The following is a 19,388-nucleotide window of genomic DNA, read 5'->3' as shown; positions in this document are numbered from 1 at the left end:
TGTTGAAAGTACAGTGGGAAGACATATGGCCAAACTTCCAACACTTAAAGCACCACATTGGGGGAGGGATATATGGCTTGACATCACAGCAATAGACCATCACCTTGACCTTCTCGGGTTATGTGTCACCCTCAAAGGCCAAGATGAACGCACCAGTGGCAACCTGATCATCCCTCGGATCCCGATGGACGCACCGAATGAAATTAGCTCCTCGTCACCCTAAGTTGGCGCGCAGCTCGTCGTCAGATTGCAAAAGAAGGTCCCTGTGGAATATAATACCCTGGACCATATTTAAGCTCTTATGGGACGTGATGGTGATGGAAACACCCCCAGCTTGTCACAAGCAAGTAATGCCCATGACTGAGCAGAGGATGCCATATTTTTTAAGACTGACCCTGACCGCATTTTGGACAAGCCCACCACCTCCCGAAACTTGTCCTCTAAATGCTCTACAAAAAACTGAGCCTTCATTGAGAAAGGAGTCTCCATCAGATCTCGTACATATGAGGTACCAGAGCGAATAAGGTTCACTGCCATCCTTAGCCTGGCATTCCTCCCATTGTGTAGGCAGGGAGGGGAACGATTTAGGATCATACTTCCTTGCATTGTAATGAGACTTTGAACGCTTAGAGACTGCTGGCATTTGACCACCAGCGCTTTAATGCGCGTCATCCACCCTGATGCCACCTACTCCGACCAGGGGCCCTCCCCACGGGCACCATCTAGCAACAGGAAAGACCACCTGGCTGGATGGCCATTGCCGGGAGTCCCGATGCCCCATGGTGACGGGCATCTACTCCTTGGCATACATGGGGAGTTAGCGGCACAGGCATCAGCAGATTGATCCCTGTGTTGGCAGGGAGATACAACCAACAGAGTACATGTCGGCCCCACCACAATGGACTGGCTACCATGCTGGATATGAGATGCAAAGAATTCCATGGTCATCGTCGGCGCAGAAAATGCCACTGCATAGTGGGTGGAGGAAAACGCACCCAGGAAGGCGTCCTCACCCAAGAGCTGGAAGATGAGCGGGACTGCAATGTGACAACGAGAAAGTGGGCTCAAGATCTCAATGCACAATGGACATGATGCACCATGTAAGGTGCCCCTCCCCAATTGGCTTGCTCTTCAGGAAATTTTGAAAAATGGAGGTCAAACCATGACATAAAGCCCAAAAGGTGTGAGACTCCTTTTAGTCACCTCTTAAGGCAGGCAGGAATACCTCATGCCTATTCTAACCCCGAGGCCTGCAGGGGGATGTGTAGATATGGATGAGTATATAGTGTAGGTTCGGTGGACAGTGGAGTACCCACTATTCTTCCCACCCCTCCCACAGTGGTATTACACCATCCAACGAGCCCATGTAATTTATTTGTCCATCCCTACACAATCCCTGCTCCCAACCCCTTACCTCATGGCTCATACCCCTGTAATAGATCTAGATGCAAGACCAGTCTCATAAATCCTCCTGCCACTATCTACTCCAGTTAGGCCACAAACATCACCTATCAAAGGTAGGGCTACCTGTGTAATTAGTCACATAATCTACAAGCTAAGCTGCAACCACTATGCTGCATTCTATGTGGGCATGACCCCCACCCAGTTGCCAGTCCCATCACACACTGCTGCTGTTGCTCGCAGTGTGGCCGCAACTGCCAGAGGCTGCAGTCATGAATGTGTGAGTTGCATTTGTGTGTGTGTGTGTGTGTGTGTGTGTGTGTGTGTGCGCGCGCGGACACTTGGACATCATCTATTTTCAACAAAGGCCTTGTGGGCCAAAAGCTTGTATTGCAACAGTCTTTTTGTTGTGCCTATCGGTGACTTGGCATCTCCACTATATGGCAAATAACTTCTTTCCTTTTCACAATACTGATACATTTGTTTTGCTTTGACATTAGGAATTGAACAAGGGACAATTATTACAATGAGTTTTTTTCAGTTGTTTTATTGTTTACTTTCTTGCACATGTCCTTCTGATCCTTGATCTAGAAGGCACTTCCAAGCTGTAATGTCCAAAGAACAGGCAAGCCTCCACAGCAGGTGATGACGTACAACTGCCATCACACCTTGCTGATGTCTGGAGCTGGTGGTTTTCATACAAGTACAGACACAATGTTCAATCACGCCCAAATGTGTTTGATCAGGTTTAGATCTGGTAAGTTGGGCAGCCAGCACATAAACTGAAACTCACCACTGTTTTCTGCCAACCAGTCCAACATATTCCTGGCATTGTGACATGGCACATTATCTTGTTGAAAACACGATCGTTATGAAGGGTTGTAGGAGGTCCGCAACCAGTGTACAATACCCTTTGACCATCACGGTGCCTTGCACCAGCTCCACTGGACCCATGGATGCCCATGTGAATGTTCCCTAGAGCATAATGGAGCCACCACCAGCTTGTCTCCATCTCGCAGTACAGGTGTCTAGGAGCTGTTCCTCGGGAAGACAACAGATTCACACACTTCCATTGACATGATGAAAAAGGTGTCGAGTTTCATCACATCATGCAATGCTCTGCCACTGTGCCAATATACAGTGCCAATGGTCACATGCCCATTTCAGTCTTAGTTGTGATGTTAACATTGTCACTTGCATGGGTTATTGGCTGTGGAGGCCCTCCATTATGAGCATTCAGTGCACTTTGTGTTCAGACACAGTTGTACTCTGCCCAACATTAAAGTCTGATGTTTGTTCTGCTACAGTTCGCTGCCTATCCTGTCTTACCACCCTATGATGGTCGAGATCTGCACTGAGGGGTGGTCTGCCCAGGGCTTGGTTTCATTACATGTTGAAGACATTCACCACAACACTCCTTGAACACCTGACAAGTGTGCAGTTTCTGAAATGCTCATGCCGAGCCTCTGGGCCTTCACAATCTATCCTCGTCCAACTCAGACAGATCGTACACCTTCCCCATTCTACACACTGACAGCATGCTCACTGATATCACTTGCAGGTGTGTCTGGCTAGCACTGCTTTCACCTGGATGGGTTTATATCAAAAGTAGGTCAGTGGTCATAATGATCTGGCTGATCAGTGTATGTTAAGGTTATTAGGTAGTCTGTAATTTTAAGAAGTGAACTATGAGGTGAAATATCTGTATGTACCTTTAAACAATTGTATTTTGCCTATGGAGAAAGTATGTCATGTAAATGTATGAATACCTTTGAAAATTTTAAAGTACATTTCAGCTCTTTAGTGCACTTAAACATATTTATAAGGTCAATATGGTGGAGTCATCATTCTTTGTTTATATACAATGTAACTTAAACTCAAATATACATATTTCTGTATGTTTCTCAGTGAAGAAATATATGATAGCATACATGTTGAACTATTATACATTAAATCAAACAATGGAAAATCCAGGAAGGAATGTAACAACATTAGAGAAGGAGAGTTGTCGCTCACCATGTAGTGGTGATGCTGAGTCGCAGATTAAGGTCTTTGTTGACAATACACACACACACACACACACACACACACACACACACACACACACAAATGCAACTTGCACACACACACGACTGCAGTCATACTTGTGTACTAAACAATAATTTGTAAAAATAGACTCTTTCTACCTTCAGTGATACATTCACATAAGGAGCTAAGGAACTCAAAATAAACAAATCAATAAATAGTAACTTTGACAGCCTCAATAATCACAACAGTCCCACTATTGTGCAAACTGATGGCAAAATTGCATATAAACAAGTTCAGTCTGGCAGCACAGATGAAAAATGCAGGAAGTGGATGAAAATCAAGATAATATGAAGACTAAGAAGGTTCTTTTTTGTAGGATACTAGTACATGGAGGAGACTGTCAAATCTGGTCAAGATTTGTTCTTGTGGTAAGTCACTGCTATTTTTAGCTTCACGCTGTGTTCAATACATTACTTGAGACTTAAATGTTTTGGATCACTAATGTGACAGTTTTGCCACTTTTTAAGGAATACAAAAAAGTCATGAATGGAGTATTCTATTAATCATTTACATTTATGGGCTTAAAAATTACTCAGAGGAGCAGTGTTCACTCCAAAGAGTGACTGATGCAATGTGCCCTGATCCATTGCATTGCACAACATATGGATGGCATTTGAATGTTTCAAGAAAGGTGTTATTCACATTGTTAATTGGAGAAATCATTTAATGTTACTTAAAGAAAGGTGTTATTCACATTGTTAATTGGAGAAATCATTTAACTGAACAGGAATAGTATTTGTAATCCCAGTGATTCTGGGTGTGATATTAATCTCTCTTTTTAAAATTAAGATCTTCTAAAGTCAGAAGTGTTAATTAAGTACTTAAGCAGTTTAAAGGCAAACATAACTTCACCATGTGAACAAAATGGACAGCTTAAGAATCATTCTACAGGGTGCAGCAACATAACTTCCTGATTTCAAAATGCAGTTACACCCATTTTATGAAACAGAATTTTTTTATTTCTTTGATAAGGTAAGTAAGTATTTAAAGTTCTGTTTTACATAGTTTTGATAAATGTATCAGATAGGTGGAGCCCATATTGCCCATACACTGAATAAGCCAATTTCTGATGTTTCTCATGACCCTTACTAGCTGGTACTGGGATAGTTTACATAAATAGGAGATTTAAAAAAAAAAATCTTCCCCCATGAACCATGGACCTTGCCGTTGGTGGGGAGGCTTGCGTGCCTCAGCGATACAGATGGCCGTACCGTAGGTGCAACCACAAAGGAGGGGTATCTGTTAAGAGGCCAGACAAACATGTGGTTCCTGAAGAGGGGCAGCAGCCTTTTCAGTAGTTGCAGGGGCAACAGTCTGGATGATTGACTGATCTGGCCTTGTAACATTAACCAAAACGGCCTTGCTGTGCTGGTACTGCGAAAGGCTGAAAGTAAGGGGAAACTACAGCCGTTATTTTTCCCGAGGACATGCAGCTTTACTGTATGATTAAATGATGATGGCGTCCTCTTGGGTAAAATATTCCGGAGGTAAAATAGTCCCCCATTCGGATCTCCGGGCGGGGACTACTCAAGAGGACGTCGTTATCAGGAGAAAGAAAACTGGCGTTCTACGGATCGGAGCATGGAATGTCAGATCCCTTAATCGGGCAGGTAGGTTAGAAAATTTAAAAAGGTAAATGGATAGGTTAAAGTTAGATATAGTGGGAATTAGTGAAGTTTGGTGGCAGGAGGAACAAGACTTTTGGTCAGGTGATTACAGGGTTATAAATACAAAATCAAATAGGGGCAATGCAGGAGTAGGTTTAATAATGAATAAAAAAATAGGAGTGCGGGTTAGCTACTACAAACAGCATAGTGAACGCATTATTGTGGCCAAGATAGACACAAAGCCCATGCCTACTACAGTAGTACAAGTTTATATGCCAACTAGCTCTGCAGATGATGAAGAAATTGATGAAATGTATGACGAGATAAAAGAAATTATTCAGGTAGTGAAGGGAGACGAAAATTTAATAGTCATGGGTGACTGGAATTCGTCAGTAGGAAAAGGGAGAGAAGGAAACATAGTAGGTGAATATGGATTGGGGGGAAGAAATGAAAGAGGAAGCCGCCTAGTAGAATTTTGGACAGAGCATGACTTAATCATAGCTAACACTTGGTTCAAGAATCATAAAAGAAGGTTGTATACCTGGAAGAATCCTGGAAATACTAAAAGATATCAGATAGATTATATAATGGTAAGACAGAGATTTAGGAACCAGGTTTTAAATTGTAAGACATATCCAGGGGCAGATGTGGATTCTGACCACAATCTATTGGTTATGAACTGCAGATTGAAACTGAAGAAACTGCAAAAAGGTGGGAATTTAAGGAGATAGGACCTGGATAAACTGAAAGAACCAGAGGTTGTAGAGAGTTTCAGGGAGACCATAAGGGAACAATTGACAGGAATGGGGGAAAGAAATACAGCAGAAGAAGAATGGGTAGCTCTGAGGGATGAAGTAGTGAAGGCAGCAGAGGATCAAGTAGGTAAAAAGACGAGGGCTAATAGAAATCCTTGGGTAACAGAAGAAATATTGAATTTAATTAATGAAAGGAGAAAATATAAAAATGCAGTAAGTGAAGCAGGCAAAAAGGAATACAAACGTCTCAAAAATGAGATCGACAGGAAGTGCAAAATGGCTAAGCAGGAATGGCTAGAGGACAAATGTAAGGATGTAGAGGCTTGTCTCACTAGGGGTAAGATAGATACTGCCTACAGGAAAATTAAAGATACCTTTGGAGAGAAGAGAACCACTTGTATGAATATCAAGAGCTCAGATGGCAACCCAGTTCTAAGCAAAGAAGGGAAGGCAGAAAGGTGGAAGGAGTATATAGAGGGTTCATACAAGGGCGATGTACTTGAGGACAATATTATGGAAATGGAAGAGGATGTAGATGAAGATGAAATGGGAGATAAGATACCGCGTGAAGAGTTTGACAGAGCACTGTAAGACCTGAGTCGAAACAAGGCCCCGGGAGTAGACAACATTCCATTGGAACTACTGATGGCCTTGGGAGAGCCGGTCCTGACAAAACTCTACCATCTGGTGAGCAAGATGTATGAAACAGGCGAAATACCCTCAGACTTCAAGAAGAATATAATAATTCCAATCCCAAAGAAAGCAGGTGTTGACAGATGTGAAAATTACCGAACAATCAGTTTAATAAGCCACAGCTGCAAAATACTAACATGAATTCTTTACAGACAAATGGAAAAACTAGTAGAAGCCGACCTCGGGGAAGATCAGTTTGGATTCCGTAGAAATACTGGAACACGTGAGGCAATACTGACCTTACGACTTTTCTTAGAAGAAAGATTAAGGAAAGGCAAACCTATGTTTCTAGCATTTGTAGACTTAGAGAAAGTTTTGACAATGTTGACTGGAATACTCTCTTTCAAATTCTAAAGGTGGCAGGGGTAAAATACAGGGAGCGAAAGGCTATTTACAATTTGTACAGAAACCAGGGGGCAGTTATAAGAGTCGAGGGACATGAAAGGGAAGCAGTGGTTGGGAAGGGAGTAAGACAGGGTTGTAGCCTCTCCCCGATGTTATTCAATCTGTATATTGAGCAAGCAGTAAAGGAAACAAAAGAAAAATTCGGAGTAGGTATTAAAATTCATGGAGAAGAAGCAAAAACTTTGTGGTTCACCGATAACATTGAAATTCTGTCAGAGACAGCAAAGGACTTGGAAGAGCAGTTGAACGGAATGGACAGTGTCTTGAAAGGAGGATATAAGATGAACATCAACAAAAGCAAAACGAGGATAATGGAATGTAGTCAAATTAAATCGGGTGATGCTGAGGGGATTAGATTAGGAAATGAGACACTTAAAGTAGTAAAGGAGTTTTGCTATTTAGGGAGTAAAATAACTGATGAATGTCGAAGTAGAGAGGATATAAAATGTAGACTGGCAATGGCAAGGAAATCGTTTCTGAAGAAGAGAAATTTGTTAACATCGAGTATAGATTTAAGTGTCAGGAAGTCGTTTCTGAAAGTATTTGTGTGGAGTGTAGCCATGTATGGAAGTGAAACATAGACGATAACCAGTTTGGACAAGAAGAGAATAGAAGCTTTCGAAATGTGGTGCTACAGAAGAATGCTGAAGATAAGGTGGGTAGATCACGTAACTAATGAGGAGGTATTGAATAGGATTGGGGAGAAGAGAAGTTTGTGGCACAACTTGACTAGAAGAAGGGATCGGTTGGTAGGACATGTTTTGAGGCATCAAGGGATCACAAATTTAGCATTGGAGGGCAGCGTGGAGGGTAAAAATCGTAGAGGGAGACCAAGAGATGAATACACTAAGCAGATTCAGAAGGATGTAGGTTGCAGTAGGTACTGGGAGATGAAGAAGCTTGCACAGGATAGAGTAGCATGGAGAGCTGCATCAAACCAGTCTCAGGACTGAAGACCACAACAACAACAACAACAACAACAACAACAACAAATCACAAAGAGTCAAATTGGGGGAGTGGGATAGCAACTCCAAACTGCCCATTACTGAGATGAGGTACACCGGGAAGTGTTCCCTTACAACAGCCATTGATGACTTTGAAGTGTGAGCCGTTGCTCCATCTTGCTGGGAACTAATGTACCCTAGTCCAGTTCATCAGGTTGTGGAAAAAATTCCTCCAACACGTTCACACACTGATCTGAATTCACTGGCACTGTAACCCCATGTTCTTCAAAAAAACAACATGCACCAATGACCATCCACAAGTTGTTAACTGCACTGGTGGAAGAATGGAACTCTCTGCAACAAGAACTCCTTACCAACCACATGGCCAGCATGGGAACATGGTGCAAAGCAGGAACTGCTGTCTGTGGCTGCATTTCCCCATTAAGAACAATGTCCCACCTTTTTAATGTCTAAGGGACCTTCATAAATCATGGTAGACTTCAGCGTAAAATGGTTCAAATGGCTGTGAGCCCTATGGGACTTAACTTCTGAGGTCATCAGTCCCCTAGAACTTAGAACTACTTAAACCTAACTAACCTAAGGACATCACACACATCCATGCCAGAGGCAGGATTCGAACCTGCGACCGTAGCGGTCGCGCGGTTCCAGACTGTAGCGCCTAGAACCGCCCGGCCACCTCGGCCAGCACTTCAGCGTAATTATTATCTTTGAATAAAAGTGGAATTCTTCTTTGGCTCGTTGCACTTTTTTTTAATTACCTTTTTATTATACAGTATAAGTTCTTTTTTTTTTGTATGGGCCAAGTTTCATCCAGTTATGTTACTTGGCAGTGACAAATAATTTGAAAGTTACTTTTGTCCTTAAGTTTTGCACACCTTTGTATAATGTTTGCTGATGACATTTCTCCACAGTAAGCAATTTAGTCCTTCATACTACAAGTGCACAATCTACCCTACTAAAAAAAAAAAAACTGTGTTTTCAATCTAAGTTACAATTACACAACTTCCTTCCCTTTCTTATTCTACTATGGAAGCCACTTGTTACTATAGTATATTCAACGTTGTTAATACATAATTTGGAAGTATATACTTTTATTAGCAATACCATAGGACCAATGCTGTTTCTTTGACAATGGAACAAAGAAATAAAACATTAATTACAGATGTTTCAATAATATTTCTGTTGTTTCATCAATTAAAATGGCTTCTTTAGTGAATAGTTCTCCATACTTCACTGGTTTGGAAGTTATCATACAACTTCTATTAATTAAATATCTGTATGGTACAGTTGGTATTTACGAAATTACAAGTCAAAATGTCCAGGGCTTGATCCCAGGACAAGATCCCATGAATTTTGTGTCACTCATCTCTTCTTTCACTTCTGACATTGATTTGTTACTGTGCAAAGTGCAAAATTGCACCTTAATTTGGAGTCCCATCATACTGACTGGCTAAGTCGGTTCAAAGGTTGAAGGATGGGAATGGTGTACCACCAGCAACACAACCACGGCTAGTAAAGCACTGTAGTGTTGAAACCAACCTTTGAGTTGCGGACAATTTTGCTTACTTCAATTAAATATCTATATGTGTGTAGATCATTGAACAATGAAAAGTCCAGGATGGAATAACAAAAATATAATGAAAAAGATAGATTGCTATATCTACATAAGTACTCCGCAAACCACCATATGATGCACGGCAAGGGTACCTTGTACCACTACTAGTTATTTCCTCTCCTGTTCCACTCATAAATAAAGCGAGCAAAAAATGATTGTCTAAAAGCCTTCGTACAAGATTCATGGCCCTTATGCAAAACGTACATTGTCAACAGTTGAATCGTTCTGCAATTGGCCTCAAATGTCAGTTTTCTAAATTTCCGCAACAGTGCACTGCACCAAGAGTATTCCCATTTGAGTTCACAAAGCATCTCCATAATACTTGTGTGCTGATCAAACCTATCAGTAACAAATCTAGCAGATTGTCTCTGAAATGCTTTGATGTCTTGCTTTAATCTGACCTGGTGGGGATCCCATACAATCAAGCAGTACCGAAGAATGGGTCACACTAGCATTCTATATGCTGTCTACTTTACGGATAAGCTACACTTTCCGAAAATTCTCCAAATAAAATTAAATCGAACATTCACCTTTCCTACAACCAACCTGATGTGCTCATTCCATTTCATACTGCTTTGCAATGTTACACATAGATATTTAATCAAAGTGATTGTCAAGCTGTACCATACTAATGTTGTATTCAAATGTTACAGGGCTATTTTTCCTAGTCATCAGCATTAACTTAGATTTTTCTACATTTACAAAAAGCTGTCATTCATCAAACCAAATAGAAATTTTGTCTAAGTCATCATGTATATTCCTAAAGTCACTCAATGATACCTTCTTGTACAACAAAGCATCAGCAGCCAACAGCCATAAATTGCTGCTGACCCTACTCATCAGGCCATCTATGTATAAAAATAATAAAAGTGGTCCTACCACACTTCCCTTGGGCACTCCTGATGATATCCTTGTCTTTGATGAATACTCGCCATCAAGGACCACATACTGGGTTCTATTACTTAAGAAGTCTTTGACCAACTCACATATTTGGGAACTTAGACCGTAGGCTTGTACCTTCGTCAACAATCATCAACACTGTATAAAGGAGATACTGAGTCACAGATAGACATAACGAAAGGACTGCTATACATTTTAGCTTTCAGCCAAATCGATTTCTTCTGACCATATTATGAAAAGGACAGATTGCTACTTACTATACAGAGGAAATGTTGAGTCAGAGACAGACACAACCAGGAGACTGTTATACATGTGAGCCTTCAGCCAAAAGGCCTTTTCATGAAGTAAAATACACACACACACACACACACACACACACACACACACACACACATGCACACGCACACATACAAAACCACTGTCTCTGGTGACCGAGGAAAGCCTCAGTGGCCAGCAACAGAGGTCATGTGTGTGAGTTGTGCTTGGATCAATGTGTGTGTGTGTGTGTGTGTGTGTGTGTGTGTGTGTGTTTTATACATTATGAGAAGGCCTTTTGGCTGAAATCTCACATTTATACCAGTCTTTTTGTTGTGCCTGTCAGAAACTAAAAATCTCCCCTACATGATGAGTAGCAGTCTATCCTTTTCATAATACTATCATTCTTCCATTCTGGATTTTTCATATTTGATTTAACTGTTCTACTGAAGCAGAAAACAGTGGCCAAAGATAGTGGCCATGTGTGTGAATGTTGTGCTCGTGTGTGTTTTGTTACTTCAGAAGGAGGCCTTCTGGGCAAAAACTAAAATGTATAGCACTCTTTTTGTTGTGCCTGTGTGGGACTCTGACTCACACACACTCTCACACCCAAACACACTCTCTCTCTCTCTCTCTCTCTCTCTCTCTCTCTCTCTCTCTCTCACACACACACACACACACACACACACACACACACACACACAAGTAATCCTTGCATGAAATTTCTAGAATATCTTTTTTACTTCAGGCAGACGAAAACAGCAAAAGGCACAAAAATAGGTGTGTAGTAATTAACAGCCAGCAGCAAACCAGTGACAAATTCACTCCATTATCAGCTTTCCATTTCAATTAAAAATGTCTTCATTCACAAACTGCTTCTTACATGTTAATTTAAAGCACTTACCTCTTCTCCTTCATTTTCTTTTGGAGTTCTGAATAAGCAGTTAAAACAGGCAGGCACAGAGAGAGATTTTCTATGGCTGCTGCAATGTTACTTTCAACTTTCCTAGCTTTCACTAGTTCTTCTCCTTTCTCAACTATATTCTTTGCTGACTCCTGGAGGTCTTTGTCCAATTGCTCAACTTCACTCTAAATGAATAAATGAAGAAAACATTAGAAATAGATGACAAAAGCATTAACTATAAAAGAGTTTAATGCTCAGTTCTCTGAGTTGTGATTTTCAGTTATTGAAACAGAACAAAATTTTAAAAAGATGTCAAAAAATGGAAAATAATGTTCTCTGCACATTTAGGATTAATTTCCAGGAGTTCCAGCACTTTCAGTTTCCTTTCTGCTGAGGAGAACAATGTAGAACTTGATAGATCAACAAAATGAAGGAAGTTAAACAACATCTTTTGTAACAAAATTTATTTGTGTGTATGCTACCATGTAAAGACAAGCTGTTGTTTAACTCTGTTATGAATAGTTCTGAAAGATTCTTGACCGATTTACTACTTTCATACCATATTCTAATAAACATTTGGCTGGAATTAGGCTATAGATTTTTGGAAAAATGCTGTTACCAAATATCTCTAAACGTTCATGATTGATTTAAGTGGTCAGCGTGACAGACTGTCAATCCTAAGGGCCCGGGTTCGATTCCCGGATGGGTCGGAGATTTTCTCCACTCAGGGACTGGGTGTTGTGTTGTCCTAATCATCATCATTTCATCCCCATCGACGCGCAGGTCGCCGAAATGGCGTCAACTCAAAAGACCTGCACCAGGTGAACGGTCTACCCGACGGGAGGCCCTAGCCACACGACATTTCATTTCATTTCACTTTGAATTTTTACATAATGTTTTAATAAACATTTTGACAGAAAGCATATGACACACACAAACACACACACACACACACACACACACACACACACACACACACATTTAAAACCATTAGACAAATTGTTTCTCTTGTATATATTCCTTTTCTTATATATAATCACTTTGTCGAAGAGAAGCTATGAGATTCGCTATAAATAAGGTTCAAATATTATCTCTATGGTGGTAGTGGTTGTTGGGATGTTTAAGGGGGACTAAACAGCGAAGGTCATCAGTCCCCCATTCCAAAATCAGGCGAGCCGAAAATCTATGGAGCAGATAAAAACCAAAGGGGGAGGAGACGTCCCCCCAGGCGCTAAAAGAACACAAATGCAGCAACAAACACTACAGACCAGAACAGGACAGAGGAACACCAGACAGACAGAAACAGGAGAAAGGAGGATGGCCGGAGACTGGTTGACTGACCATGAGAAAAAAAAGAGGAAAGAGTCAACCATCTGACGGCACACCAGAACAGCAACAGACACAAGGACAAAAGACACAGAAAGGGAAAGGCGCAGGACCTCCCTAAATCGAACCATAAAAACGACTACTACGGAGAAAATGTAAAACATTGTCAGCCATGGAGGCATCGTCGGATAAAACCAAAGCCAAAGTGCCCGGGAGATTAAAAGATTGCCGGAGTGTGCGCAGTCGAGGACACTCCAGCAAAATGTGGCCGACCGTCAGCCGGGACCCACACCGACACAAGGGGGGATCCTCCTGACGCAACAGATGGCCGTGCGTCAGGTATGTATGGCCGATGCGCAGCCGACACAGGACTACCGAGTCCCTGCGAGAAGCCCGCAGGGAGGAACGCCACACATCGGTCGTCCCCTTGACAGCCCGCAGTTTATTCGGGGCTGTCATGCCACGCCACTCAGCAGCCCACATCCCAATCAGCTTACGGCGCAACACCATCTGCTGGTCGCGAGCCGTAAGGCCGACCTCCACAGCCGGGGCGTCGATCGCCCCTTTGGCCAGCCTGTCTACACGTTCGTTCCCTGGGATGCCAACATGACCGGGTGTCCAAAGCAGGACCACCGAATGACCAGAACGGGCAATGGCGGAAACAGTCTCCTGAATGGAGGACACCAGAGGAGAGGAGGGATAGCAGCGGCCGATGGCCTGAAGGCTGCTCAGGGAGTCACTGCAGATCACGACGGACCTACCTGAGCAGAAACGCATATGGTCAAGAGCGCGCAATATGGCCACCAGCTCTGCAGTAAAAATACTGCAGCCAGCCGGCAAGGAGCGCTGCTCAACATGAGCAGCATGAGCAAAAGAGTAGGCAGTGCGACCATCAACCAGGGAACCATCAGTGTAGACAGTCTCACAGTCCGAAAATGAGGCGAGGAGAGCAAGAAAACGGCGACGGAGGGCCACAGGCGGAACCGAGTCCTTGGGTCCCTGTGCCAAGTCCAGACGGACGGACGGCCGGGACAAACACCAGGGAGGCGTAGGTGCACGGACCCGGAAGGGAGGCGGAAGAGGGAATGAACCCAATTCCGACAGCAGGGACTGAACGCGGACAGCGACGGAAAGCCCAGACCTAGGTCGCCGTTCGGGCAGATGGAGGACCATAGCAGGGAAAAGCAGGTGACGATTGGGATGATCTGGCGAGCAATGAACGTGGACAGCATAGTCGACGAGCAGACGATGGTGGCGAATCCGCAGCGGGGGAACCCCGGCCTCCACCAGTAGACTATCCACGGGGCTGGTGCGAAAAGCGCCAGTGGCAAGCCTAACCCCACAGTGGTGTATGGGGTCTAACAACTTCAACACTGAGAGGGACGCAGACCCACAGGCCAGGCTCCCATAATCAAGCCGGGACTGCACAAGGGCTCGGTACAACCGCAGCAGCGTGCAGCGATCTGCACCCCAAGACGTGTGGCTAAGGCAGCGGAGGGCGTTGAGGTGCCGCCAGCATTTTTGCTTCAGCTGAGTAACATGAGGAACCCATGTGAGCCGGGCATCAAACACGAGTCCCAAGAAGCGGCAAGTGTCCACCACTTCAAGCAGGTGTTATCTCTATGATGTACACTTTTATATAAATTACCATTTATTCTACTTTAGCATAGGTTTTGCTAAAATCAGTTACACACTGAAAAGCTAAGTAAAAATAATTAAGGGAGACCCCTTGGCCCAAAACGACAACTAGCACTGTACATATACTGTAAGCAGCTAAGGGTGTTCATTTCATTGTACTTTTATTCTAACGAGCTGCGTGGTCACCGATGGTATATCATCTTAGTACATATATCCATCTTAGTATATATATAGTTAAGGCTCACCGGCCACTTGACCATCTTCTTCTTCTTCTGTGCGAATGCACAAACAGTGCCCAAACTCTTAAGAGAATCGGCAACGCACCGCGAGTAATGAGTATAATGGGCGGGGGCACTACGAATGTAGTGCGGGACAATACGTTGAGAATGTGGGGTTCGCAGGAGGCATGCCAGAGATAAATCCCTGCAGTCCCGCTATCCTGTGTCCTCGGTGGCTCAGATAGATAGAGCGTCTGCCATGTAAGCAGGAGATCCCGGGTTCGGGTCCCGGTCAGGGCACACATTTTCATCTGTCCCCGCTGACGTATGTCAACGCCTGTAAGCAGCTAAGGGTGTTCATTTCATTGTAATTAGCACTGTGTCTGAAATGCATATACAGATATCTATATATGACATATGATCAAAAAGTAATGGGAATTTTTTAATTTTGCAGACTTTACGCATCCATCTTTCAAAAATTTTTATCTTTTCAGTACATATGTTCCTGATGTATGTTTGCATTTTGGATTATGTAGTTTATTGTTGGCAGTCAAAATGGTTATACATGTTTTCACGTGATTAGTAAACTTTAACTTTTCCAAAAGATCGATCAAAGATTTTGTATTAAATTTTGCTTCATAAAGGGAATAAAGCCCAGCACCACATTCAAAATGTTGACTGTGGCTTTTGACAAATCTACTATGAGTAAGAAAAGGGTTTATTAGTGGTACAACATTTGAAACAGTGTCAAGAAGACGTTGAAGACAATGACCGCCATGGACATTCCAGGACATCAGTTACTGATGACAATGTGAGAGAAGCAAAGAAAACAATTCTGTAAAATTACCAAATCACCATCATGATGATGCTGGAATATCCTTTGGCTTAAGCCAAGCAATTTTTTCATATGTTTTGGGCATGGAACATGTAGTAGTAAAGTTTGTTCTGAAATAGTTAAATTTTGGCCACAAATGATGTCACGTAGACCTCGGTCAGCAACAATGATACAGAGCTTGCAAAGAAGGTTATAACAGGTGATGAAACGTGAGTATACTGGCATGACATCAAAATCAAGGCCCAATAGTCTCAATGGAAAATGCCTGAAGAGTCATGACTGAAAAAAATTTGACAAGTTTGAATACATGTGAAGGTTCTTCTCACTGTTTCCTTCGATTACAATGGGATAGTACATTGTGAGTTCCTGCCTTATGGTCAACAGTCAATAAGGAATACTACCTGCAAGTTATGCACAGTTTGCTTGAAACAATATGAAGAAAATGACCACAACTATGGCAAAACCACTTGTGAAAATTTCATCACAATAATACTCCCACTCACACCTCACTGCTCATTCATGACTGTTTGGCAAAAAACAAAACCATTATGTTGCCTCAGACACCATACTTGCTAGGTATGGTGCCCTGTGACTTCTTTATATTCCTGAACCTAAGAAGAACCACGAAAAATGTCATTTTGCCAGCACTGATGAGACAAAAACAGAATTGGTGAAGGAGATGAACACTATAATGAAAAGTAAGTTCCTGAAGTGCTTCCAAGATTGGAAGAAGCACTGGCACAAGTGCTTTACATCTGAGGAGGGATTGCTTTGTAGGGGACAAAATTGATGTTGATGAATAAATAAAGATTCTTTATGAAAAACAAAAACTCCCATTACTTTTAGATCACACACCTCATAACTTGTATCATACTGTATTTAATTGTAGTTGTGTTGGTTCAACAGGACACGGTATACTAACTAATCAAGGTTTTCAATTTTAAAGATACTGTTTTGTAAATTTACAATGTAGGTCAAATTCTGCTGAACCCACATACATTTTCTTAAGGAATGGTGAGGTACAGCGAGATACACATGTACATTTCTAGCTCCCGTCCCCTGCTTCACATTATAAAGTAAAATCAAACTACATTAATAGTGGAATTTTGAATGATAGTATGGTAAAGCTTGTCACAAGGCATTCAATTGTAAACAGTGTGCTTATAGCTCGGCCAGTTGTGTTTGAAACAATCCCTGGTTTAACTTTCTTCATGAGCAGATGTACTCGTTTGCATTGTAACATTTTGAAAAATATTGATAAGGGGAAGTATTTACAGTAATAATTGGTACCATTCAACCCTATATTATTCTAAATCGAGTGAATCAGAGAACAAGAGATACTGTCACTAATATTTATTGTGCTCTGCTTAATTCATGGTTGTTTGGAATAAACAGAAATATATCATAACTGTCCATACATGGTGAGACACTTAACTTTTTCATCTCAAATTACTTTTGTCACATTGATGACATTTATAATCTGTTTTCACCTAGGATGAACAGGGACTAAGGAATGAATCTGTCACATCAAGATCAGCTACTGTGATGGCAACAAAAACTATAGTTCCATAAAAGAAAACAAAGTTAATGGATGCATCTCAGCTATTAATGAAGTTCTGAGAGCACATTGCCGTTTGTTTCATTAGCCCCTGCTAATGACCACATAACTGCTGCAGATTGCTGCATGCAGCTGTTTCAACATTATGCCACCTCATCTGGCCTCAGTTTGTTGCAGTACTACCACCCATTCGGTAACCTGCTTCATTACCAAAATCTGACACACCACTTTCACAATATGAGAGGGTAACTATGTGAGACATGCTGAGCCACAACACATATAAAAAGCACCTAGTCAGTCATAAAAAATCATCAGGTCAGCAGCTGCAGTACAGTGCCCCGCTGTGTGGTCTGCAGAAGCATCATCAATCAGTCGCCGCCCACTGGTACAGAGATCAAGTTCAGTCAAAACAATTCAGTGTGACTGTTTGCTGTATGGTACCCAATATGGCACCAATTACATCAAAGGTCGAACTAGGGCCCTACCAGCCGCAGACCCGCTTAGTGACTGCTGTCACCAGACACTGCCAGCCAAATGTTGGAAGCCAGAGTTCATTCAGCAGATGACATCACCTTCTCCAGAAGCTGCTGATGGGCAGGTTGTTAGCACAACCTACTCATCAAGTGGCTGCAAAGTACTGCCATCTGAGCTGGCTGTCCAGCAAGAACACACTGCTCCCAAGCCACAGTGAGCTGTTTATACACTGTACCATTACTAAGGACTTTGGGTTCAACATTCACCCTGTCTACTGGACTTGGATTTGGAACACCACTGTACTTTACACAATATCAGTAAGTGAGTCTGGCTGCAATATGAGCACTGCTGAATTTGCTCCTGCTCCCTGGTAGTGAACCTACATGATCATAGTGAGGCAACTGGGACAGTTGACCTGGCAATCTGCTCCCCCACCCTCCAACAGGGTCGACACAGCACAATGGTGCCTGTACCACAGCAGCTTGAAAATAGACTGTTATGAGTGCCATCCAAATTGCAAAGAACACTTCTGCATACTGTCCAATCATTGGTTTCTGGTGTTCAGTGTGACGCGATCAGCTGCCGCATGTGGTTGTAAGTTAGATCTCATCGCGTTGTAAGTGCAGAGATAGTTGTGACTGTGGCTGTGCTAATGGTGAATGCCATCAACTTTGATATGTGATATGTTATTCATTTTCAGCAGGGGGCAAATGTTGGGCCCTGTGACATTCACCAGACTTGTTACCATTTATGACTAAAGTGTAATGAATGAAGCCAATTTCCAAGCCATAATGGTTCACAATGGGAGAAATGGTTCAGAATGGGAGAACAGTTTATCACAACAAAGAGAGATCAGGGCAACCCTCCATCATCATCACAGATGCGCTGAAACAGAAGGTGGATCCCATCATTTGAGAGAAACCCTGATTCACAATTAGAGACATGTGAACAATGTCACAAAGTGTCTCATTCAATTGTGCACTTAAGGTACCATAAAATCTGTGCATCGTGGGTGCCACACATGCAAAAGACAAGAAGAACAGGTGCTGCATTAATGATCTTGAAGTGTTGCAAAAGGATGGCAACACATTCATTGACCAGATGAATCATAGGTTCTTCTTAACATTTCCACAATGAAGCAACCGTGCAGGTACAGCTAAGTTAGGATGAGGTGGGATGTAGGCACATCTGGGTCTGTCAGGGAAATTCTCAAGAAAAATCCATAACCAGGCAACTTGCTGTTACTACTAGTTTATTGGCTCCAAATCTTACTGCTAGATGATACAAAGGTGATGTGATCTGCTTCAACAAGATGCTGCTGCAGCCAGATTGAGAGGATGATGCCCAAGAAGAGAAACAAGGAAACATGTCTGGTTGAGAGAAGAGCTGGTAAACAAGACAGTGACCCCTTGGTAGAGGTGCACACTCACCAGCCTGCACTGCAACCCCTTGGTACCATGTTTAGACCTCTGATTGGAAGAGGGGCACCTCAATGTGTCCCTCTGACAGCAGTATCTTTGCAATAGCATCCCCTGCTCAGCGGTAGCCACTACAGGAATGCTAGCCACGTGAACCGAGAGTGGGTAGGTGCATATCTACAAACATCCGGTGCTGCACCAGCCCAGTCCTAACCACTGTTCCCCCATAAGATGCAGTACCAGGGCCACATGAACATAAATGAACTGAAACAAAACTTTTGAAAAATCCTTCAATCTCTCAATAATCCACTCAGCCTGACTGTTCACCACATA

General features: G+C 42.5%; 1 protein-coding gene across 3 annotated transcripts in view; it reads right to left on the bottom strand.

Moving 5' to 3' along the window:
* LOC124783974 (exocyst complex component 6B) overlaps window positions 1–19,388 on the bottom strand; it is a 170,739-nt gene that overhangs the window by 113,844 nt on the left and 37,507 nt on the right. For all 3 annotated transcript variants that reach the window (XM_047254065.1, XM_047254063.1, XM_047254064.1), the window contains exon 3: window positions 11,589–11,773. In XM_047254065.1, the coding sequence (XP_047110021.1) occupies window positions 11,589–11,773 (185 nt within the window). The remainder of the gene's footprint in view (window positions 1–11,588; window positions 11,774–19,388) is intronic.

This window comes from Schistocerca piceifrons, chromosome 1 (assembly GCF_021461385.2).
Source record: "Schistocerca piceifrons isolate TAMUIC-IGC-003096 chromosome 1, iqSchPice1.1, whole genome shotgun sequence".
NCBI lineage: Eukaryota > Metazoa > Arthropoda > Insecta > Orthoptera > Acrididae > Schistocerca > Schistocerca piceifrons.
This window is presented reverse-complemented; position numbering and strand designations above follow the sequence as displayed.